The sequence below is a fragment of the Vitis riparia genome, chromosome 8 (genome assembly GCF_004353265.1).
Source record: "Vitis riparia cultivar Riparia Gloire de Montpellier isolate 1030 chromosome 8, EGFV_Vit.rip_1.0, whole genome shotgun sequence".
Taxonomy (NCBI): Eukaryota; Viridiplantae; Streptophyta; class Magnoliopsida; order Vitales; family Vitaceae; genus Vitis; species Vitis riparia.
Window position 1 is genome coordinate 21,211,195 of NC_048438.1, and position 24,308 is coordinate 21,235,502.

At 36.3% G+C, this 24,308-nt stretch overlaps 4 protein-coding genes across 6 annotated transcripts; all 4 read left to right on the forward strand.

Moving 5' to 3' along the window:
• Positions 1 to 122: 122 nt before the first annotated feature.
• LOC117920359 (pentatricopeptide repeat-containing protein At4g13650) lies at positions 123 to 3,984 on the forward strand. Of its 3 annotated transcripts, none has more exons than XR_004652235.1 (3): positions 123 to 400; positions 483 to 3,689; positions 3,767 to 3,984. XR_004652235.1 is itself a non-coding variant. In XM_034837830.1 (2 exons), exons 1-2 carry the CDS (start codon positions 278 to 280, stop codon positions 3,570 to 3,572), a joined length of 3,213 nt encoding a protein of 1,070 aa, XP_034693721.1. In that variant the 5' UTR covers positions 123 to 277; the 3' UTR covers positions 3,573 to 3,984. The 3 variants fall into 3 exon arrangements, 1 of the variants encoding a protein (XP_034693721.1); XR_004652236.1 differs by having other exon boundaries at positions 3,771 to 3,984; XM_034837830.1 differs by having other exon boundaries at positions 483 to 3,984.
• Positions 3,985 to 3,992: 8 nt separating this feature from the next.
• On the forward strand, positions 3,993 to 5,024 carry LOC117920360 (NADPH-dependent aldehyde reductase-like protein, chloroplastic). Its single transcript, XM_034837831.1, has one exon. The coding sequence runs from the start codon at positions 4,098 to 4,100 to the stop codon at positions 4,893 to 4,895; it is 798 nt and encodes a 265-aa protein (XP_034693722.1). The 5' UTR covers positions 3,993 to 4,097; the 3' UTR covers positions 4,896 to 5,024.
• A 9,490-nt stretch (positions 5,025 to 14,514) lies between these two features.
• LOC117919886 (NADPH-dependent aldehyde reductase-like protein, chloroplastic) lies at positions 14,515 to 15,487 on the forward strand. The gene has a single exon (XM_034837170.1). It carries the CDS (start codon positions 14,553 to 14,555, stop codon positions 15,327 to 15,329), a length of 777 nt encoding a protein of 258 aa, XP_034693061.1. The 5' UTR covers positions 14,515 to 14,552; the 3' UTR covers positions 15,330 to 15,487.
• A 257-nt stretch (positions 15,488 to 15,744) lies between these two features.
• LOC117919885 lies at positions 15,745 to 22,862 on the forward strand. The gene is made up of 7 exons (XM_034837169.1): positions 15,745 to 16,225; positions 17,072 to 17,126; positions 17,632 to 17,706; positions 17,883 to 17,974; positions 19,445 to 19,526; positions 22,114 to 22,197; positions 22,524 to 22,862. The coding sequence occupies exons 1-7, from the start codon at positions 15,906 to 15,908 to the stop codon at positions 22,647 to 22,649; spliced, it is 834 nt and encodes a 277-aa protein (XP_034693060.1). The 5' UTR covers positions 15,745 to 15,905; the 3' UTR covers positions 22,650 to 22,862.
• Positions 22,863 to 24,308: the final 1,446 nt, after the last annotated feature.

Here is a 24,308-nt window from a genome sequence, read left to right on the forward strand (position 1 = left end):
GCGCTGACAAAATCGTATTATCTTGGGCGAACGACTTCTGACCGTTGGGAAGGCCACAGAATTATGGTGGGCCCAAACAAAGCACACAATTCTGTAATTAAAGAACAGAAAAATTCTGCGGGTAATAACTGAATTTATGAACAAAATAAATTGATTAAATTCTATAGTGTAACAGAAAAGGAAAAAAGCTTTCTCCTTGGTAGTGTCTTTGGGTCAGTGGTAATATGCCATTTGGCCATGAAAGGAGCAAAAACCCGACACAGTTAAAGGCTTTTGAATGTTGATGGTAGGCGATATTCAAGTATTCATGGTCGCTAGCTCCATTTCTCTTCGTGGGTCCTTGTCAAATTCCTTGTTTCATCATTTCCCGCGTAACATCACACACCGGTCTTCTTGTAAGGTAATTTTCACCCCTCGTTTTTCTGTCCTATTTCTATCTGTTGTTGTTTTTCTTTGTTTTGAATTCTTGGCGGGTGTTGCAGTACTTTAATGGGAATGAGGGTAGGTTCAAGTCGGCTCGTTTTTGCAGTACCGCGATTTGGGATGCTTTAGATGAATCTCCTGTGGTACAAAATGGAAAGGGGATTGATTTTCTTCATCTGATGGAAGAGCGTGGAATTCGTGCCAATGTTCAGACTTACCTTTGGCTCTTTGAAGGATGTTTCAAGTCTGGGTCTCTGTTAGATGCTAAGAAGCTTCACGCTAGGATCTTCAAGTCCGGGTTTGATGGAGAAGACGTTTTGGGGAGCCGACTGATTGATGTTTACCTGGCGCATGGGGAAGTGGATAATGCAATCAAGCTTTTCGATGATATACCCAGCTCAAATGTTTCTTTATGGAATAAAGTCATTTCTGGGCTTTTGGCCAAGAAGTTGGCTAGTCAAGTACTGGGTCTCTTTTCGCTAATGATAACAGAAAATGTGACTCCTGATGAATCCACATTTGCCAGTGTCTTGAGGGCTTGCAGTGGTGGTAAAGCTCCTTTCCAAGTCATTGAACAGATTCATGCTAAGATTATTCATCATGGTTTTGGTAGTAGCCCTCTTGTATGTAATCCCTTGATTGATTTGTATTCAAAGAATGGGCATGTAGATTTGGCTAAATTGGTCTTTGAAAGATTGTTTTTGAGGGATAGCGTTTCTTGGGTGGCTATGATCTCTGGTTTATCTCAAAATGGACGAGAAGACGAAGCCATTCTCCTATTCTGTCAGATGCATAAATCCGCTGTTATTCCTACTCCTTATGTCTTCTCTAGTGTTTTAAGTGCCTGCACCAAAATAGAGTTGTTCAAGCTGGGAGAGCAGCTTCATGGCTTCATTGTTAAGTGGGGGTTATCTTCTGAGACTTTTGTGTGCAATGCCCTTGTGACATTGCACTCCCGTTGGGGCAACTTGATAGCTGCTGAGCAAATTTTCAGCAAGATGCACCGCAGGGATAGAATTTCGTATAACTCACTTATATCAGGGCTAGCACAACGTGGATTCAGTGATAGAGCTCTTCAGTTGTTTGAGAAGATGCAGCTTGATTGCATGAAACCAGATTGTGTTACAGTTGCTAGTCTGTTGAGTGCTTGCGCCTCGGTTGGTGCTGGTTATAAGGGAAAACAACTTCATTCTTATGTGATAAAGACGGGAATGTCTTCAGATCTCATTATTGAAGGTTCTCTACTTGACCTTTATGTAAAATGCTTCGACATAGAAACTGCCCATGAATACTTCCTAACAACAGAGACTGAAAATGTGGTTCTATGGAATGTGATGCTAGTGGCTTATGGGCAGTTGGGTAATCTAAGTGAGTCGTATTGGATATTTTTGCAGATGCAGATTGAAGGACTGATGCCTAACCAATACACCTACCCAAGTATATTGAGAACTTGTACTTCTTTGGGTGCTCTGGATTTAGGAGAGCAGATCCATACACAAGTCATAAAAAGTGGCTTTCAGTTTAATGTGTATGTTTGTAGCGTGCTTATAGATATGTATGCTAAGCATGGAGAACTAGATACTGCCCGGGGAATTCTCCAAAGACTGAGGGAAGAAGATGTTGTTTCTTGGACGGCTATGATTGCAGGGTACACACAGCATGATTTGTTCGCCGAAGCTCTGAAACTTTTTCAAGAAATGGAAAACCAGGGGATCCGATCTGATAACATAGGGTTTTCTAGTGCAATCAGCGCTTGTGCTGGTATTCAAGCATTAAATCAAGGACAGCAAATTCACGCTCAATCATATATTTCTGGTTACTCAGAAGATCTTTCAATTGGAAATGCACTAGTTAGTCTTTATGCTAGATGTGGTAGAGCACAAGATGCATACTTAGCATTTGAGAAAATTGATGCTAAAGATAATATATCATGGAATGCTCTTATATCAGGATTTGCACAGAGTGGGCACTGTGAGGAAGCACTGCAGGTCTTCTCTCAAATGAATCAAGCTGGAGTAGAAGCTAATTTGTTCACATTTGGCTCTGCAGTTAGCGCCACTGCCAATACAGCGAATATAAAGCAAGGGAAGCAGATTCATGCTATGATGATCAAAACAGGGCATGACTCAGAAACAGAGGCTTCCAATGTTTTAATCACATTATATTCCAAGTGTGGGAGCATTGAGGATGCGAAGAGAGAGTTCTTTGAAATGCCTGAGAAAAATGTGGTTTCATGGAATGCGATGATCACAGGCTATTCTCAACATGGATATGGTAGTGAAGCTGTAAGTCTTTTTGAGGAGATGAAACAGCTTGGTTTGATGCCAAACCATGTCACCTTTGTGGGGGTTTTATCAGCCTGTAGCCATGTGGGTTTGGTCAATGAGGGGCTCAGCTACTTCAGGTCCATGAGCAAAGAGCATGGCCTAGTCCCAAAACCAGAACATTATGTTTGTGTTGTGGATCTTCTTGGACGGGCTGCTCTTTTGTGCTGTGCAAGAGAATTCATAGAGGAGATGCCAATTGAACCGGATGCTATGATTTGGAGAACACTTTTAAGTGCTTGTACGGTTCATAAGAACATTGAGATTGGAGAGTTTGCTGCACGTCATCTTCTAGAATTGGAGCCTGAAGATTCAGCAACTTACGTGTTGCTGTCAAATATGTACGCAGTGTCTGGTAAATGGGATTATAGGGATCGAACAAGGCAAATGATGAAAGACAGAGGTGTAAAAAAAGAGCCTGGTCGCAGCTGGATCGAGGTTAAAAACTCAATTCATGCCTTCTTTGTGGGTGATAGACTCCACCCTCTAGCAGAACAGATATATGAGTATATAGATGACCTGAATGAACGGGCAGGTGAAATTGGTTATGTGCAAGACCGGTACAACCTTTTGAATGATGTGGAGCAGGAGCAGAAGGACCCAACCGCATATATTCACAGCGAAAAACTAGCTGTTGCTTTTGGACTCCTCAGCTTGACTAATACAATGCCAATACGTGTGATTAAGAATCTTCGGGTCTGTAATGATTGTCATAACTGGATTAAGTTTGTATCAAAGATTTCAAATCGAGCTATTGTAGTACGAGATGCATACCGGTTTCATCATTTTGAAGGGGGTGTTTGTTCCTGTAAAGATTACTGGTAAGGGAACTGGGGAATACAAGGAAAAGGCATACTTATGGATGGCCAGAAACTACACTTAATCTCAAGAGATGATTGTGCCCTCTGCCCTCTGCTAAGGTTCTACTTATAGAAATATGTGGTAATCACTTCAGCTCCTACTTGTTTTAATAATTTTTGTTGTGATTTTGTACTGATTTAGATGGGCTTCTGGCTTAGGAAGACCATAACCAACCAACTGGATAGCAAATGGAATTTCCATTTCTCTTAAGTATTTAAGGAAGCAAAATTCAAATCAGCATCTTCGGCAGCCTCCTGTCCGACGTCATCCATGACCTTGCTCATATGAAGAAGTTATTTTGTGTTAAACAACAGAGGGCGATTGTGACATTTTTGCTGCATTAAATTAATATCAAGACTTGAGATTGGATCTTCAATTATTTATTCCCATTCATGGTTTCCTATAAAAAGGTATAAGCCCTTCTCTCTTATCCAATCCTCTTCTCTCCACTCTTCCTTGTGAGTAGTTGTAGTGGTGGCAGAATCAGGCATGGACGACCCAGTTCCAACCTCTTCTTCCCTTCCACTTGAGGGGCGGGTGGCCATCGTTACTGGCGCCTCACGCGGGATTGGACGAGCAATCGCCATCCACCTCCGGTCTCTTGGTGCCAGACTGGTGCTCAATTATGCATCCAACTCCGCCCTAGCTGACGCCCTTGCATCTCAGCTCAATTCCCCCGATTCTTCTTCTTCTCATCCTGTAGCTATTGCAGTCCAGGCCAATGTCTCCGACCCAGACCAAGTCAAGATGCTCTTTGATCGGGCACAACAGGAGTTCGGTTCAATCCATATCCTTGTCAACTGTGCTGGGGTTCTGGATCCTAAGTACCCATCTCTAGCCAACACCACTGTGGAGGACTGGGACAATACTTTCAGCATTAACACCAGGGGCTCATTTCTGGTATGTCGAGAGGCAGCCAATCGGTTGATCCGCGGGGGTGGAGGTAGAATCATATTAATAACTACATCCGCTGTTGCGGCACTCACACCTGGGTATGCAGCCTATGCAGCCTCCAAGGCGGCTGTGGAGACCATGACCAAGATCCTAGCTAAGGAGCTCAAGGGCACCAGCGTTACCGCCAATTGTGTTGCTCCGGGACCTATAGCCACCGAGATGTTCTTTGAGGGTAAAAGTGAAGAGCTGATAAAGAGATTGGTGGATGCATGTCCTATGGGTCGTCTTGGGGAGCCCAAGGATGTTATCCAGTTGGTGGGTTTCTTGGCTACTGATGCCGGAGAGTGGATCAACGGCCAGATCATTAGGATTAATGGTGGATTTGCTGTTTAATCCATTACATGTATACACCCTATTCTCTGCTGCTTCTGAGTCTTCTTCATCCGTTTCTGTCTCTTCCCATGTCTTTAATCTCTATAATAAAAGCTGAATTTCATTTGCGTGTGTGCAATTTTTGTTGCAGAATCGAGTAAGCAATTTTCCTTTTTTTAGATTGGCAATCAAACAGCAAATATGGCACTATGTTTTTTGCAATGTTTTCATAACTGGATTGATAATTGATATAGAAAAATTATCGATTTACCGTTGTAATGGTCAAACCACAGTTGAATCATATTTTATATTTTATATTAATTAAATTTATTTATAAGAAATTAAGATTAAAAAATAATGATATTTTATTATATTATTAAAATAAATAATAAGAATAAATATAAATATATTAATATATTACATTTTATTGAATAAAAAATATATGATATTTTAGTGTAAAGATATATTCTAAATAGAAGAAAAATTATAATATATGGTTTTATATTCACATCAAAAGTTGTATATCTTATTATTTTATAATTTTAAAAAAATGATGTGCTATTTTCATCTAGATTAATATATAGTAAATAATTTAATATTAATTAATTAAGGGTTATAAATAATAAATATTTGAAAAACATATTAATTTTATATAGTAGTTTTTGACAGTAAAAATAATGTTAGACTTTAATACCTCAATGGTTCAATTGCATTTTAATTAACCAGAAATCCAAGTTCGAAGGCATGGAAGAAAAACAAGCCCAGCCCATGAGCCCATATACACCTGGGCTGGAAGTGGATAAGTGACCCATATCAAATTTTGATCAAATGAGGTTTGAACGGTTCAACGGTTCAACCATTCAACCATCGGTTCAAATGGCTCGAATCCAGTTTTTACCCCATATGGTTCAACCAAGCTTGATCGGAATACATTGTAAGACCAAAATTAAAAATTGGGAAAAAAGATACTTAGGGCCTGTTTGTTTAGTGTTTTCAAGAACTGTTTTCTGTTCTTGAAAACAAAAAACACCAAAAACTTGTTTGGTTGAGAGAGTCATTTTTGTTTTTGTTGTTTCCCGTGTTCTCAAAATGGCACTGTTTAGAGAACAAGGTGAGATTGGGCTTGTTTTCTGCTTTCGTTTTTTATTTTTGTTTTCTTAAAATATGATTTTTTTTCAAAATGTATTTTATTAAGCAAGGTGAAATATGTTATAAGAAAATAAATATTGTAAATATTAAAAAATATTAATATGAATAAAAATTAAACATTATGTTAAAAGCAGGTATAAATGTTTTCTTTATTTATCAAATTACGAATTTTATAAAAATATATATTTATATAATAAAATAATTTACTAGATTAATTATAAGTATATTAGAATATTTTACTAAACTATATGGTAAAAAAATAAAAAATAATGGACAAATACAATATAATAATAATAATAAAAAGGCAATATTATCTTTTTTACTAATATATCTCATAATTTTCTATGCTTGAACTCAAAATCAAACGGGATTTCACGAATTTTATTTTTAAAAATAACTCCAAAAATAAAAAAATAGGAGATAAAGTTCATTTTAAAAAATAAGAAAAGAAAATATTTTCCATATTAAAGGTAACCTAAATTGGTGTTGCTTTTTTTTTCTTTTTCTTAGAGTTAATTTTCAAAAGAAAGAAAAAGAAAAAAATAGAAAAATATGTTTTCTTTTTTAAGTTTTTACTAAAAATTTACCTTTAGATGTTTTTTCACTTTTTAGTAATTTATTATTTTTTTAATTTTTAAAAAAATAATTGACTTTTTTGAAATGTTAAAAATAATATATATATGGTATCAGAGTCACAGGGAGGGAAGTTGAGTTTGTTTTGAGCTTTTGATTTATCTTAGGTTGAACTCGTTATTAGCCGGAGATAGGTGTTTGTTAGGGCTGTAAAAGGGTTAGGGTGATTACTCACTAGGTTTGTTAATCTGCTATTGAACTCTAGATTAAAACCTTAAAATGAGTTCGATTTTCCGAACCATGTCTTGGAAATCCACAGATTCTCAAGACGTTGTAGTAAATAGTGAAGAGATCAATTATCCTAAGATCCAAAATGATTTAAATGATTGGTACCCAAGGTGTCTAATTAGGAAATTTACAAGAAATGAACTTTTACGTTTTTTACAAACTACACCATTAAGACCTTGAACAATCCGTAAGCTTAGAACAAGACGATCAAGTGATAAGACTCTTGGATGATAAATCCATAGAGAGACATAAGCGTGACTACAACTTCATACACTTTGGTATGATTCAAGTTACAGCTAAGCCTTTGACAAGACTAGGTTTAAACACTTCTATTGTCATGTGTCTAAGGGATAATAGACATCTTGATTACTGATATTCTATTATTGGAGTAGTCCAAGCAGGATTGAATGATGGTCTTCTTTATTTCTAGTGTTTTCATAACTTCATAGTTAGATTAAGAGATGCTAACATCTTAGATTCAACTATCCTCCATGTTAAAACCCATGGATTTAAGTTTAAAAAAGGAAACAATCCTATTTTCATCATCACCAGATTTGCCTATAAGAGTATGACTACAAGCGTTGGATCTGGAGCATTGTGCACCAGTCCCAAGGGTGAGACTACTCTCTTCCACTTAGGTATGCTAAACAAGTCAAATTTCATAATCCCCAAAAAGATTAAGTGGAATGAGGTTGAGTTTCCTGAAACTTGGCATTTTGGCTAATGTTGTTCCAGCCATAGAGCAAAGATATGAAATGATTGAGTAGATTGTTCAATATCTTGATGGGGGAGGAGATTTGATTTTCTCCAACTTTTTTCATCATTCTAGCAGCCCTAGAATTTCAGATTATGAACCCTCTAGAGCTTCAAGTTCATATATCCCAATAAGAACCACTAGAATAGAAGAAGGATTTAGTTCAGCAAATCCTAAGAACATTAAGCTAACAGGTGTAAGAAGTCACACCAACTTGACCAGACCTTTTTACATAGAGAAAAAAGAGTTTACTTAAGAATCACATCAGGATGAATCTCCTGATATGTCTCCTACTTATTCTCAGATAATTAACATTATTAGCCTTGATGATGAGGATTTTGAGATCAATAAGGATCTCTTAAGAAAAGACTTCTATTATGAAGTCAATAAGAAAATGAGAGTTTGACTCTTTAGCAAGGTCCCTAAAGACATTACAACCCTCTACCAAGAAGAATTCTATATGTACTTAAGATAAGAAAAGAAGAATGTTAAGTATTGGATCTGGTTTGAACTCTTCAAACAAGAAGAATATCCAGATTACCCTAGTAAGCGTGTTAATAACACATCCGCAAAAACCAAGATATGGAAAACTAGTGACAAGAATGTCATAGAATCCATCCACCCTTCTGAAACTAAGATAGAAAATAACATTAATGGAACCATAGTCAAAGCTTCACCTTTTAAGACTAAGCTAGAAAATAAAGGAACTGCTAGTGCTGTAAATATTAGAAGAATCATGGAATAGAACAACTACACTAACGTGTTTCTTAAAACTATAAGTGATCAACTCAACAGGGTTGAGGAGATTATTGAAACCCAAGATCACATTAAGACTTCGCTTGTTAAGAAAGATAATAAGCCTTTATTTAAGCCTTTTGAATTCTCCAAAAAATTTCAGGAAAATCCCCATATTGATCAAGCTTTTATTGATAGGATAAACCAAAAGATCAAGGATAACCTTGTTGTCCCAGAAACACCTCAGCCTTCTCACAGAAGAATCAATATGGTAAAAGGAGATATTAGTTCTGAGGCAGAGGCTGGTGAACTAATTAAGATTTTTAAGGAACCTCCTAACCAGACTGTTATGAGGATTATCCACAACCAAGAAGCCCCTAGGACTAGGAATTATTATCCTAGACCAACCTTTCCTGTTATGAAATATGAGGAAAGAAACTAGTATTCTCAAGCTTCCTACACTAGTGGTACTATCTATGAATGGAACATAGATGGTATGATTGAGTATAACATACTCACTAAGCTTCAAGAAATGACCATGGTTAGCACAACCTATAAGTTGAACAATAGATTATCAGATTAAGTTGTAGCTTGGACAATTGTTGTTGGGTTTACAAGTCAGCTTAAGGGATGGTGGGATAACTATCTCACTTTTGAGGACAGAAATGGCATCCTAAAAGCCTACCGGATTAATGAGGATAATGAAGTGGTTAAGGACGAAGAAGGACAAGATATAGAGGATGCGGTGGCTACTCTAATCTATTTAATTTCAAAACACTTTATTGGAGATCCTGCAAAGATTAAAGATAAGACTACAGATCTCTTAACCAACCTTAAGTGTCCCAAGTTTCATGACTTTAGGTAGTATAGAGAAGTTTTCTTAACCAAAGTCATGTTAAGATCAGACTGTAATCAGTCTTTTTGGAAAGAAAAGTTTATCTCAGGACTACCTAGACTTTTCTTTGAGAGATTTAGGATTAAGATAAGGAAACATTTTAATGGATAAATCCCTTATGATAAGCTTACTTATGGAGAAATCATAAGCATTGTCACAAAATAAGGAATTAAACTGTGCAATGACTTTAAACATAAGCAACAAATGAAAAATGAACAGAAGATCTACAAGAATGAATTTGGATCATTCTATAGCCAATTTGGATTTAACCAAAAAGAAACCAAGCCTCCCTTTAAGCAACGTAAGAAACGAGTAAGCAGAACGCCTAGTAAGGAAAAGTTCTATCACAACAAGAGAGGTACTCATGACATCTATAGGATGAATGAAACTAAGCATTCAAGACACATCCAAAGAATGATGAACAAGGAAGCCCAGAAAAAGCTAGAGCCCTTTCCACAATCTAAGCCAGTTTGTTTTAAGTGTGGCAAAGTAGGCCACTATAAGAAAGATTGTAGGGTTAGAAATAAAATTAATAACTTGAATGTCTTTGAAGACTTAAAAGATATGCTTTATGAAGTAATGCTAAACACCTCAGAATTTGAATCAATGACCGATTCAGATAATGAAGATGATATTAATCAACTAGATAGTAGTGGTGAGATCTCAAGCCAAACTTCTAGTGACCATGAAGATTGCATTAAGGGTAATTGTGATTGCCGACCTAAGACTATAAATGTCATAAGTCAGGATCAAGAACTTGTCCTAGATGTTTTAAGAAAAATTGAAGATGAAAAAACTAAGCAAGATCTTTATGAAGTCTTTAAGAAATCTGTCGGTAAGCAAGAAGTAAAGAAGACAATAAATCCTTATAACTTAAATTAAATCTTAACAAGATTTAACCAATAATCTACCAAAGACGTAACCATTAAGGATCTTCAAGAAGAAGTTAGACAGTATAAGAAGGAAATTAAGGATTTAAGACAATTCACAAGCTTAGGTTTGATAGACCTCCAAGAACAAATCAATAGGATTGTTGTAGGAAATATTGTTGATAACCAGGAAGACCTTGAAGAAGTTCCAGAATCTTCACAAGCTAATGATGAAGAAGCAGATGCATACTTGAATACTGTCAGTAAGGTTATTTTCCAGAGGTGGAAAGTCTCCTTTATTATTGTAATTAAGAATAAATTTGCTATTGATATTGTTATTTTGATTGATTCAGTAGTAGATTTGAATTGTCTTCAGGAAGGCCTAGTGCCTACTCAGCTTTATGAAAAAACTAGGCAAACTCTTTTTGGAGCTAATGGTAAAAGACTTGCTATTAAGTATAAGTTGTCTAATGCTCATATTTGCAACCAAGACATTTGCATTAAGCAAACCTTCATTCTAGTTAAGGATCTTAAGGAGAAAGCTCTCATTGGAGCCCCATTTCTAAGCTCTATTTATCCTATGTGGGTAGATGACCAAGGTATAAGAACTAAGCTCTTAGACAAGAAAATTCTTTTTGAATTTTCCAATCCACCAAATGTAAAAAATATAAACACCTTAAATGATCAGGTGATTCAAGCTAAGGAAAACCAAGTGAATTTTTTAAAACAATAAATTAATATTGTAAGAATAAAAAAAACAGTTGCAAGTTAAGAAAACTCAAAATGCAATAGAAAAATTTAAGGATAAGATTGTTGGAGAAGTTTGCTTTAACATTCCTAATGCGTTTTGGCATAAAAAACAGAATGAGGTAGAATTACCTTATGAACCAAACTTTAGTGAGAAAAATATTCCTACAAAAGCCCGACCTATCTAGATGAATAAAGATTTGTTAAGTTACTGTGAAAAGGAGATCCAGGATCTTCTCGACAAGAAATTGATAAGAAAGTCTAAGTCCCATTAGAGTTGTTCAGCCTTCTATGTTCAAAAACAGACTAAATTAGAAAGAAGAATACCTAGACTAGTTATCAACTACAAGCCTCTTAATGATGCATTAAGATGGATTAGGTATCATATTCCTAATAAGAAAGACCTCATTCAAAAGTTAGTTAAGTCTAAAGTTTTTTCTAAGTTTGATATGAAATCAGGATTTTGGCAGATCCAGATTGCTGAAAAAAAATAGATATAAGATTGCCTTTATGGTTCTCTTTGGACATTATGAATGGAACGTAATGCCCTTTGGCCTTAAGAATGCACTTTCAGAATTTCAAAACATAATGAATGAAATATTTAACCAGTCTTCTAATTTCATCATCGTCTATATTGATGATGTGTTAGTTTACTCTGATTCTATAGAACGACATTGGAAACATCTCAATAAATTTGTTCAGACTGTCAAAAGTAATGGTTTAAGCTTGTCAGCCACCAAAATTAACATGTTTCAGACTAAGATAAGATTCTTAGGCCATCATATCCATCAAGGAACCATAACCCCAATTCAAAGGTCAATAGAATTTGCTGATAAGTTTCATGATGAAATTGAGGATAAGAAACAATTACAACATTTCTCAGGAAGCCTTAATTATGTGTGAGACTTTATTCAAGATTTAAGCCAACTTCGTGCTTCTTTGAGACAAAGACTTAAGAAAAATCCTGTTCCATGGAATAAGGATCACACCAAAATTGTCAAGATTGTCAAATCCAGAGTTAAGACCCTATCATGACTTGCCCTAGCCGATCTAGATGCCTTTAAGATTGTTGAGATAGATTCGTCAAACATAGGATATGGTGGGATTCTTAAGCAAAAAATTAATAACCAAGAGAAGTTGGGTAGATATACTTCAAGAACTTAGAATAGTGCTCAACTCAACTACAACACCATTAAAAAAGAGATTTTAAGCATTGTTTTATGCATTTCAAAATTTCAAGATGATCTTTTGAACCAAGAGTTTTTAATAAGAGTTGATTGCAAATCTGCAAAATCAGTTTTACAAAAGGATGTTAAGAATATATCTTCTAAGCATATTTTTGCTAGATGACAAGTTATTTTAAGCAATTTTGATTTTCAAATTGAGTATATTAGAGGAGAAAATAATTTAATCCCTGATTTCTTAATGCGTGAATTTTTACAGGATTCACAAGATTATGACCCCTAAAAAAGAAAAACAACCTCTTAAACCCATTAAGAAATCTCTAGACTCTAAGAAATCTCATCTAGCTCTTTTTGAGAAATTCATGCCACTTTATTATGAACATTTTGAAGTTGCAGGTTCTTGCAGCTTTTCCAAAGATCCAATTCCTTCAGCATCACTTAAGCAATCTATCCCGAACAGGGATAATGAAACAAGTTCGAGTTTTCTACCTTCTGTGGATGATTCCTTCCTCACAAATCCTTCCACTATTGATACTAAATCCTTAACTAAAAGTCTTTGTGAATTGCAGGAAATGTGCATGACTTTAGAAAGAAAACTAGAAATAGTTGACTTTCTCAAAAGTCATCCAGATTCGATCAAGGTCCAAGCTCCATTTTCCCCACTGGGAAATGGTGAGAATAAGCAATTCACCTTACTGGTGAATGAAGCAAATTTAAGTGAGGACGAGTGGAATTGCTTCAAAATAAGAATGTATTTTCAAAATAAAGAGATATTGTATTCTCTTAAGCATGATGTTTGTTTTTTAATCTTTGAAAAAGCCAAGGCCCTTGTAGAAGAAAAACAAGTTTTTATTTCTGCCTATCTTCAAGATCTTCATATTTATCTTTCAACTATAATTGTGAGAATAAGCAATTCACCCCACTGGTGAATGAAGCAAATTTAAGTGAGGACGAGTGGAATTGCTTCAAAATAAGAATGTATTTTCAAAATAAGGAAATATTGTATTCTCTTAAGCATGATGTTTGTTTTTTAATCTTTGAAAAAGCCAAGGCCCTTGTAGAAGAAAAACAAGTTTTTATTTTTGTCTATCTTCAAGATCTTCATATTTATCTTTCAGCTATACCTGGTCTTCAAATCCCAAGTTTAAAATTAGTCAAAGATATGGAGTTTGATGGTTCTAAGATTTGTAGATTTATTGATAAACCTCTTCTCCACTAGCAAGACATCAAGAAGTTTGTTTGCAAATGCAATCGAAACTTTACGATCAGCAGGGTTTGCCTAGATTTGCAGTACTATCAGTCAATCAGTCTTTCTTTTAAGAATGGGGAATTAATCCTGACTCCATAATTACTTTTGGATTATAGACTAGTCCATCAACTGGTTCGCTCAGACCATTGCCATGCAAATAATTTTGGAAGAAAGATAGCCTTGGGGATGATTCAAGGTTTTAAGATGAATAAGAAGTTTGATGATGCCATTATCATCAGCGAAGCTTCATAATGGATCTCGTATGGCAGTCTTCTCCCAGCACAACACTATATTTCTTTCTATTATCATAACAGAAGACCAAATCTATTATCCTGCCCTTTTGAACAACCTGATATATGTGCTGAACCACTCATCAATCGGATGAAGAATTGGAGAGTTAGGATTATCAGTAGAGACTTCGAAGCCTATCCAAAGAATATGGGTTACCTTATTGTTGCAGATCCCTTTCATCATATCTTCTACAGTAAAAGGATTGATCCTTTATCGACCAAATCTGCTACTGAAGAAATCCAATTGCTTATGGAGACGTGAACATACTATATTCTCCTTTGATATCTCATTCCATCGACAAGCTTTAAGCAGTCAGCACCGAAAGCAATTTTGTCTATAAGCATGTGATACTATAGCTCTTAACTAGCTTTCCTTCGTCGAAAGCAAGATTCGTCTACTAACAAGTAAAGATTTTTACAGTAAAAAGTCAATATTCATTCACGAATAGTTACTATTTTCAGTTGGAATCAAAAGTTACAGAGTGTCTTATCATCCACTATGTTCTATTTTTTATTCTTTTTTTGGCTATTTAAGGAGGTCAAATATGAATTGTAAACACAATTCATATTTCACTATTTTTCCCGTCTTAAGCTTTCCCTTATAACCTTGACTCCTTATATTTTATTTTTATTAAATATTATATATATATATATATATATAATATTTAATAAAAATAAAATATAAGGAGTCAAAAGTTACACATGTCTTATCGTCACTACGTTATGTTTTTTATTCCTTTTTTGGAGGAGCCCGATCCTTATTGTAAACACAAATCATATTTCACTATTTTTCCGGTCTTATATATATATATATATATATAATATTTAATAAAAATAAAATATTAAAAAAACAAATCTCACAAATCTTATCACTATAAGACACTACCCTGCACAATTCAGGCTTCACCCTTACTCCCAACCCTTTCCACCATCCAAAAGTCAAATATGGCGACTCCTCTCCCCCTCCAAGACCGAATCGCAATCGTCACCGGCGCTTCCCGGGGCATTGGTCGGGCCACCGCGCTCCACCTTGCCTCGCTCGGCGCAAAACTTGTCATCAACTATACATCCAACAAGGCCCAAGCGGAACTCGTAGCAGCCGAAATCAACTCCTCCTCTTCTCATTCCTCGCCACGAGCCATCATTTGCCAGGCCGACGTCTCGGATCCGACCCAGGTGAAGTCCCTCTTCGAAACGGCAGAACAGATCTTCAACTCGCCACCCCACATCCTGGTCAACTCAGCTGGAGTCCTGGACGCCAAGTATCCCACCATAGCCAACACTTCCTTAGAGGACTTTGATAAGATTTTCAGCATCAACAGCCGAGGAGCTTTCCTGTGCTGTAGGGAGGCTGCCAACCGGATAAAGCGCGGGGGCGCCGGTCGTATTATACTGATGTCCACATCTTTGGTTGGGTCACTGAAGCCGGGTTTTGGGGCCTACGCTGCATCAAAGGCTGCTGTGGAAACAATGGCAAAGATAATGGCGAAGGAGCTCAAGGGGACAGGGATAACAGTAAACTGCGTGGCACCGGGTCCTATAGCCACAGACATGTTCTTTTCAGGGAAAAGCGAAGAGGATGTGAAGAAGGCGATTGAGGACAGCCCACTGAGTCGACTGGGAGAGACCAAGGACGTGGCTAGTGTTGTTGGCTTCTTAGCAAGTGATGGTGGTGAATGGGTTAATGGGCAGGTCGTTCGGGTTAACGGCGGATATGTGTGACCCATTCCTTGTATTTCTCTGTAGTAGCATGCCGCCAGTTGGATGGCAATGATGATTGAAAAATAAAGAGTCTGCGTTCTCATAGAATTGTAAGACAATATACAAAATATTATCATTTTGTGAAGGAAGAAATCAGAAAGTTGCAGTTGTGTTTCAAATATGATTAGAAAAAGAAGAAAATGGCCAAAGGTAACGGCTAAATGGAAGAATTTTAAGGTTAATTAAGATGGCTATAAGGACAATTTTGGATTTAGAACCCTAAAAATTTCATTACAATTTTTTATTATTTTTTTATTTTTTTATATACCAGAGGGGATGCCATTTACTATAATTTCACTTAAATGGAGACTTCTGTTATTTTTCACACGTTTATCTAAAACGACATCGTTTTTCTATCTGGGATATTCCCCTTTTCCTCTCTGGGTGCGGGAAAAAGATATTTGTAACATGTGGTGACGGATCTTTCCGTGAAGAAAACAGCACTTGCTTTCTTCCATCAAACTTGCAGACGAAAATTGGGTGTTACAAAGAGTGGGACTGTGGGAGAAGGCTGAGAACAGAAGCGAGAAATAGTAGATGATGGCACAGTTTACGGCACAGGGACAAGGGCGGTTGAAGCCCCTAGGAGTGGAACCCAAAGACCCATATCACTGCTATAAGTTTGGCGGTGGTTGTTGGCCCAGATTTCGAATCCACAGCCCCAAACTCGGATTTCTTGATTCTACCAAACTATACTCGTCATCTCTCAATACCAAATCAAACCATTTTAGAGCGCAAGCTCGGTTAAATGTGGGTCATAAGGGTATCTACGATGACGATGTCCATGCGGGTGATGGTGAGTTTGAGATGGACGAGTTGGCTTGTTTCAGAGGTTTGGTCTTGGATCTCTCTTACAGGTCTCTCCCTCCTTTGAAATCCCCCTATTTGTTTCTTACTTTCTTTAAATTATACTATTTGGAGCTCTGTTTTGTTAAATAATTGATAAAATTTCTGGGGTTGCTTTTGCTTTAGGCGTTTAGCTTTTGTATTCTTCAGTTGGTATTTTAGTGGGACTGACGTGGTATTAATTCTTATCCAATTGGGTCCCATTCTTTTAACACGCTTTAAGTATTCCCTAGTGTTGGAAGATGAGGGATTCCTACTGGAACAAGACTTGGATGCCCTTTGAAAGCAACAAAGGATATGCTATAACTTTGATTTCCAATTCAGACGAGAGTGCTATTTATGTTTTGTGTCTACTTCATGCTGTTGTAACAGCCGCTAGTATTGTAGTGTCTATTTGGTTGCAATGGCTGTCTTTGAAGGGCTCTTTCTTATCATTAGGAAGTTGATGTCCTCCCATTGGGTTCTGGGATTTCTCTGTGTATAGGATTTTATTGGTTGCTTGCACCTTATGGTTGTTAATATTTTCTTTTCTTTTCTTTTTCTTTTTGATATTTTGTCGCTTCTTAATTTTCCATACTTTGTATGTTACAGTTCTTTAGTCTATGCCCTAGGTAACACGTCCCTATAGGTGCTCTTCCCCTTTCCTGTATTTCTAAGTTTGAAGTATAATTGTTCATTGATTTCCTGATTTTCTTGTTACTATGATGTTATAATTTAGTTTATTGACATTCAAAAAGACAGAAAAGAAAGTTATAATTTCTAAGCTGTTGATTGATTTCCCACTTTGTATGGCCTTCTAAGAAAGAAACTTGCATGGTTGCTTGCTCATGCATTTCATGGTGGTTGTCCTGTGTCAGGCCTGTCAATGTTGTTTGCTGGAGGCGTGCTATTTGTTTGGAGTTCATGGAGAAGGTTAGACTGGAGGCTTATGGATTTATCTTTTATGTTTGGAAAGGGTCTATCAGTAGTAGTTTCTTCAGTTAATTACTCTGTCAAGGCAACTTTATCCATTAGAAAGTAAAGAAATATTGTGTAGCAGAACTGGAACAAGCTAATGTTATGCCAAGTAATTGGGTGAGATCATTTCACAACTGGTTCTCTGCCTTATGTCAGTCCTCATGATGGGTAGGTAAATCCCCGAAGGAAACCAGTTGTACCTGTTGCATTTAGTATATCACTTGGTAATCATATAACAAATATGCTGGTATACTGGTAGTCCTTATGGTTTACTGGTTTATATTGAGTTCCACTTAAAAAGAGACTGTCATTGTCAGATACATTATGTCTTTCCTTTTAACCAGTATGCAAAGGAACATACACATGTGCCTGTGTTGGATGGTGAATTTGCACGCACAAATGCATGCACACAAGAAATGCTCATCTTTAACTTTGAGTTCTTGACCTTGTTTTTATCCAGGCTGATGTTCTAGAATATTATGATCAGACTGTGAACTCACCCAGCGGATCCTTCTACATACCAGCTGTCTTGAGGGTATCTAGTTGAAAAGCACTATTGGCTTATTGCATTATTTTTTCTTTTCTTTTTTGAAATTTTAACACTGATGCTTGTTGGCTAACTGCTCCTTCCTTTTCTTTTTGAATAAAATGGTCCTGATCCTTGCTTGTATCACCTAGTGCATGTGAACTGACTCTCCTTTTGTGTTCCAGGTTCCACATCTACTGCAGGTTGTCAAGAGAAGAAGAATAAAAAACAACCTTAGTCGTAAAAATATATTTTATCGGGACAATTTCACTTGTCAGTAAGTAATCTGTCATTTGTCATTGATTTCCTTTCGGTCAACTTAGACAAAAAAAAAAAAAAAACCATAATTTTGCTGACTTCTTGTGGTTGAGGATAAATTTGATGAGCAAATCATAGTTTCATATGCCTAAATTTTTTCTCATGAAAAGACTTTCCAAGGTAGGAGTTCCAACAAGAGGAAAGAGAATATGAATAGTTCTATAGTAGCCTAAGAAATTTAAGCAAATCAATTTTAAGAAGACCTCTTTTGAGCTGGCTTTAATGCTAGAAGTTCAAAACTTGCAGATTGGTTTCTTCAATTAGGGATTGAATTGTGCAGATGAAATCGATGGATTAGAAATTTGGTGCTATCATGCAGGGAAGCATGAAAAACCATGGCTTGAAAGGTGTTGGATCAAGTGTGGCCACCCATGAATCAGAATTATTTTTTATCAGGTTATTCCACTTCAAAAATATAACAGAAAAAAAAAAAAAAACGCTTCCATTTTGGTATATTTGATAGCTTAATCACCTAATCAGTGAACTCAAGATGATGTCTTTTGGATGAAAATTGATAATATAGTCAATATATGAATGGAGGATCACCCCACAATGGTATTTTGTAATTTAGGTTTTAGTTTCTGATGCTAGAGTTTTTTTTTCTTCTTTTCTTTTTTTAAATAAGAATAAAAATTTTTGAAGTTCTAATGATTCTAGAAGTCTTTGTTATGAAATAGAAAGCATTTCATATTTTATTCAAGAAACCATAGGAATTAGGAATAGTATCATTTTCTATTGTAGTTTTCCTTTTTTTCCCTTTTTTTTCTTCTTTTTCACCAACTTCCTGCAAATTTCATCTATAATCAGTCATGTCTGCCTCCTTATCTAACAGCCTATTCCTTTAATTCCAAACCATAGCCCACCTGTTACTTTTATCTAGGAAGTTTTGCTCTTTAAGCGCTGTCCTAAGACATGTGGCTCCTTTTTCCAACTGCATTGTTTTGTGGCTTTCTCAGGTCCCTATGGGATAAGGCTGAATATCTATAAGCTATTATTGAGGAGGATTTGATGAAATAGAGCTTTTAGAGATATGTTTGTGTCATACTGCTATCAATGATATCCTTGATTTGTCTTTATTGATGGTTTTCTCATTGTGATCAGTTTGCAAAATCCTAACCTTTTAAAAAAGGGACTGCCTGGCTTGGAGCTCCCCTGCAAGACCAATATCCCCTTGTAAAAAACAATTGTTTTGTGATAGATGTTCATTTTTTTTTTTTAATCCTTTTAGACTACAGGAAACTTCAGGATTTTTTTATTTTTATTTTTTGGATGGGGTGGGGGTTGGCAGCCCTTATGGTGATTTAGTTGAAAAAGTATTTTCCTTGCAATGAAATTTTCTAGCAGCTGAGACAGCAAAGTTTTGTTTCCTTTTACTGTATTTCATCACATTTATAAATTGTATATTAATATGGTGGCCCTTTGTCAACAGGTATTGTTCTTCGGGTGAGAACTTGACCGTTGACCATGTTCTACCAGTTGCACGAGGTGGAGAATGGAAATGGGAAAATCTGGTAAGACATCCTATCATATAGATACTTAACTTGAAAGCAAAACATTATGAAAATTTATGTCTTTCACTTTGGTGCTCAATTGTCAGTGCTTCTAGTGCACTATGTATTCTCCTACTTTGTTAAACCAAAGTGAACAGGTCAGCTGAGAAAATTTTGTAATGGAGAGCATTTTGACAATTTCCATGTGTAGAGCTGATAGGGAATTCTTGATGTCCTGCAAGCATTGTCCACTTTTTGAATAATGTGCTCAAGAAACCATGACACAGTTTGGAGAACTCTCAGCTTAGTCTTTGTGAGAACATATGAGAGTTGTTTTTGTTTCTTGAGATTGGTTGGATGAAACTGGTCTGTAATGATTATCATGGGCAGGGGAACTCTGGAGGTTGGTGGCTTCAGGTTGGCTTTCTTTATTTTCAAATTTCTGATGCAACTCAAGTTTGGGACTTGGCAGAGATTAAATGTCATTTTCTAGAAAGATGACAATACCACTGCTAATTACCACCTGTTGCTACCCCCATGCCTCTGTTCTTTGCCTCTCCCAATAATTGGTCTAACTTTTTTTAATGGATTTGTGCCCATAAAGTCTGAAAATTTACTTAGGCACTCTCCCTTTTTGTTTTTTTGTATTTTGGTATTATATGAAAATTTTCCCTTTCCATCGTGTTAATCACAGAAGAGGAACTCTTTTTCTGGAATACTCTTAAGCGTATCTAAGCCCAACTGTGGTGTTAATGAATGGATTCAAATGCATTACTTGAGATGATGCTTTTTCTGTGAGCCTGTGACTAGAGTGGATTTCCAGGTTGCTAAGGGGAAGAGCTGAACTAATGTGGTTGTTGCCTGCACAGATGCACCCATTTGTAGACATAGAGGACTTGTATATTTAAATTTTCAATTGAATTAAATTAGGTAGGCAGTCTAACAATGTTTATTTTATAAAAGCAAGCCAACCCTGCTTTTACATTAGAGCTTGTTCAGCTATATAATTTCCTTGCTAGAATGAATCCCTGCCAGTCTGCACTAATCACTGTCACCAAAAACCTCACAGTGCCACTGGTTTTAATTTTTATTTTCTCCGACATTCTGCAAACTTACTGCTAATAGACATGCTGCTGCAACATCATCACTTCATCGTGCCAAAATATCTCAATAACTGCCAGCCACTATCATCCTCTCTTTTTATCCAAGACGGAGTTCACTGGAACTTTTAGAAAGTCTCATACCAAAGCTGACATTTTACTAAAGCATATATGAGGTATTAGTTATAATTCATAAATCATCCATAATGATTATGGGAATGGCAAGTAATTCCCAGATTATTGTGAAGATTTTGGACTGATGGCAGTCCTTACCTTCTTTTTATTTTTTGATAGGTAAATTTTTGTCCCCATTGGGACTTGAACCCAGAACCTCACACAAACCCTCCCCATCCCGTTACCACTCTGAACCTCCCACAATCCTTACCTTCTTAATTCTCATATCATTTTTCTCCCACTCAATTTTTTTTTTTTTAAATTCTCAATTATCCCTTCTATTCCTTTTTATTTATTTATTTTATTTTGCTTCACCCGAGTGCTTCTGTTCATGATATCTCTATCCATTCACCTAATTCAAAATTTCCTCCAGCTGTGGAACTTCTGCCTAGCTACTTGCACACTGTCATTGTTGGCTATTAGGGTCTCATGGCCCACTGCCCTAGCCAATCTTTTTATCAGATCTCATTGTATTGCTGAGCTTTTCTCTGTTCTCATTTGAAACCTGAAGAATCCATCATCATTAATTCCATTTCTCTCCTAGTAATTTTAGCACTATAAATTTATGTATATCCATAAGTCAGGTACAATTTTAAATTCAGAAATTGTAAGTCTCTGCATTGTCTCATGAGTGAACCAATTGAAGGCAGCAGCTTAGATACTGGTACAAAACATTGGGGATCGTTTGGTTTTGTTTGAGATTCTTCGTATCCATATATCCTTTCATACACCATTTTACTTTTATTATTAGAGTGATACTCATGTTGCCTGTAATGCAATATCTTAAGAGTAGAGCATACATGAAGATTGACCACCAGTTTGCCAAGTATTCTTTGTGTGGATTGTTCCTTTGCCTTGATGCAGTCTCTAGAGGTTTTTTTTCTCTCAAAAGGATTTTACGATGCAATCAGATAAAATTAGGCCCTTGTCTCATTTTTTTTGTTTATTATATTTTATTTCCATATACATTGTGGAGTCACCTAGCCCTTGTCTCATTTTTCCTTGTTTTTTATATTTTATTTCCATACTAAGACATCTAGGCACTACATGGATGTAAATTTAAAGCTATTTTAGCATTTCTTTCAAGTATGTTCATAGTGATGACTGAAAACACTGATGAGAAACAATGTCAAAGCAGTAAGTGCATTAGAAAATGTAAATACAGCCTAAAATTTGACTTCCCACTGTCACAAAATATTCAGAGCAGGAAAGGTAGGAAGTGGATTCACTCAAGGGGAGAGTGTTTCCAGTGACAAGGTTTTAACCCTCTATTATTCACTTCCTTAATACTTTTCCTTCTAAGTAAATAATCATGCAGTTTTTCCTTGAAACAGGTCACTGCTTGTGCAAAATGTAACTCAAAAAAGGGCCAAAAAACTTTAGAGGAATCAAATATGAAGCTGAGTAAGGTTCCCAAGGTATTTTCTGTTTCTCCTTCACCCCCCTCCATACAGTATGACTTTAAGCTCAGCTTTATTACTAGTAAATCAATTTGCCAAAAATGCCATCACATGAGTTTGTCTACAAAAAGTAATACTTGCATTGATGTGTCTTTCTAGGCAAAATTGACAAAGAAGTATATTTTTTGGAAATATTACTAGTGGACAATGTTAAAGCTCTCAACTATTTGAAGTTTTGTTGACTGACACATGAATCTCCTTTGAAAAATGATATCTGGAAATGCAACTAGTGTTTTTTATTTGTTTTCCCTCACCATTGATTGATCTTACCCTTGATCTTGCAGGCCCCAAAAGACTATGACATACTTGCCATACCCCTGACAAACACAGCTATAAGGATGCTGAGGATGAGAAAGGGTACGCCCGAAGAGTGGCGTCAATACCTATCCAAACCATCTGCAGAGCCATGACATCAATCCCTGGTGACATTTGTATATTCTTGTGCCTCATACATATCAATGTTATTGCTCATTCTGGTTGCTGAATGTAGCTAAAAGCGCCCAAAATTTACATATTGCGTAACTGATACAAGTTTAACCATTCCTCTCATGTCCTTCATGAGTCAATTGAATTCCTGTATAGTGACTCTAAATTGATATATAGTAACTCTTCCTGTGATGATGTTTTTCGTGTTCTTAGGCTATTCTTTGCCATCTGTCAAAGGTTCAAAACTCAAGCTATACTCTTGGTATTTTGTTGATGGTTGGACTGGGGTAACAGCAGGAAGTGTGATTGTTGAGAGTTTCTCACCCATGCTCCTTCCTGTTGATATCTCCTGGTCCTTTTTATGGAACTGGGTTTTCAGACTTCAATATTTGCCTTTCTTCATCAACTCTCCTTGGTTCCTCTTGGCATTTTGGATCACAATCTGGTCCTTCTGTATGGAGGAACACTCCAGCATTTTTGTTTGGGAAACCATTCAAAATTGGGAAATAATAATTTGATCATTGGATGCTTCTGCTTTATGCTGATCAGATCATGCTCAACAACCTGAGTAATTAGTTGTGTTGACCCCTGTTTGGTCCCGATGCCTGTACCTAATCATTATGAAAGAATCTGAATTTTTTATGAAGAAGATACAATAACTCTGTTGTATCACTGTCAGATTTTAACTCAGTTTCCATCTTGATGCCTAGCACATGAATCATATTTCGCCATTCTACACTTTTGCCATTTCTAACTGGCATGTACCTAGGTTCTTGCGGTTTCAGGTTTGACAAAAGATGAACAAAACTAGGGTTAGTTTGGTACTTCATTGATCCATTGGTTTAGTTTAATCACAAACCTTGTATTGATAATATACCCCCATGCATAACCCTAACTAGTTGGGATAAAGCTTACTAGTGTTAGGTATTTTCATTCTACCCATCCCCCCATTTGGATTCATTTGTGTGGCTTGTCTTATAACTACCTACTATTACCTTCTCCGTTCATTTCTGTAGTATTATTGATCACTCCCGACATTGCACATGCCTCTTCACTTCAACCATTTATCTAAGTTAATAACAACTGTTGTCTTCAATCATCGACATTCTTATGAGTAACTTTAACAAAGTTGATGATAGAATAGTTGGGCGCCAACAAGCTTTGAATGCTCTCTTGACTTTTAGCAGCATTTCAAATTTGAACAAATACACATTACTTTACCCCATTAAAAGTTCATCCTTTTTTCCCCTGATAAGTTTTCTAACAACCATTTTGGATGAACACATTTCTGGAATCCCAGGCTCCTCTCCCCACTCTTTATTGTGATGTGGTCATGGGTGTGGACTTTTTCACATACAGATGGACAGAATCATATCCAGAAGCACATTTTTTTCTCATCTCATTATTATTCATATTCTCTCTCCCCCTCCCATCTCCTACAATAATTGCTGCCTGTCTCCTGCATTGTGACTGCCATTATTCTTGCAGTAGGTAACTTTGTCCAGTTAAAACTAACTTTAAACATCAATTAAGAGACTTCAGCTTAATGATCACATAGCATGACACTAGTGGTTGCTTCAAGGTATATATACGGGGTGGGTTTGGACACCATAATGTAAAGAGTTTGGGTCTTATTAACATGT

Bases quoted from the DNA above. Each gene is read 5' to 3' on its own strand.
- LOC117920360 (XM_034837831.1), top strand. From the start codon at position 4,098: ATGGACGACCCAGTTCCAACCTCTTCTTCCCTTCCACTTGAGGGGCGG.
- LOC117920359 (XM_034837830.1), top strand. From the start codon at position 278: ATGTTGATGGTAGGCGATATTCAAGTATTCATGGTCGCTAGCTCCATT. The intron at 401-482 runs GTAATTTTCACC...CGGGTGTTGCAG, and splicing joins CACACCGGTCTTCTTGTAAG to TACTTTAATGGGAATGAGGG.
- LOC117919886 (XM_034837170.1), top strand. From the start codon at position 14,553: ATGGCGACTCCTCTCCCCCTCCAAGACCGAATCGCAATCGTCACCGGC.
- LOC117919885 (XM_034837169.1), top strand. From the start codon at position 15,906: ATGATGGCACAGTTTACGGCACAGGGACAAGGGCGGTTGAAGCCCCTA. The intron at 17,127-17,631 runs GTTAGACTGGAG...GTTTTTATCCAG, and splicing joins GTTTGGAGTTCATGGAGAAG to GCTGATGTTCTAGAATATTA. The intron at 17,707-17,882 runs GTATCTAGTTGA...TTTGTGTTCCAG, and splicing joins ACATACCAGCTGTCTTGAGG to GTTCCACATCTACTGCAGGT.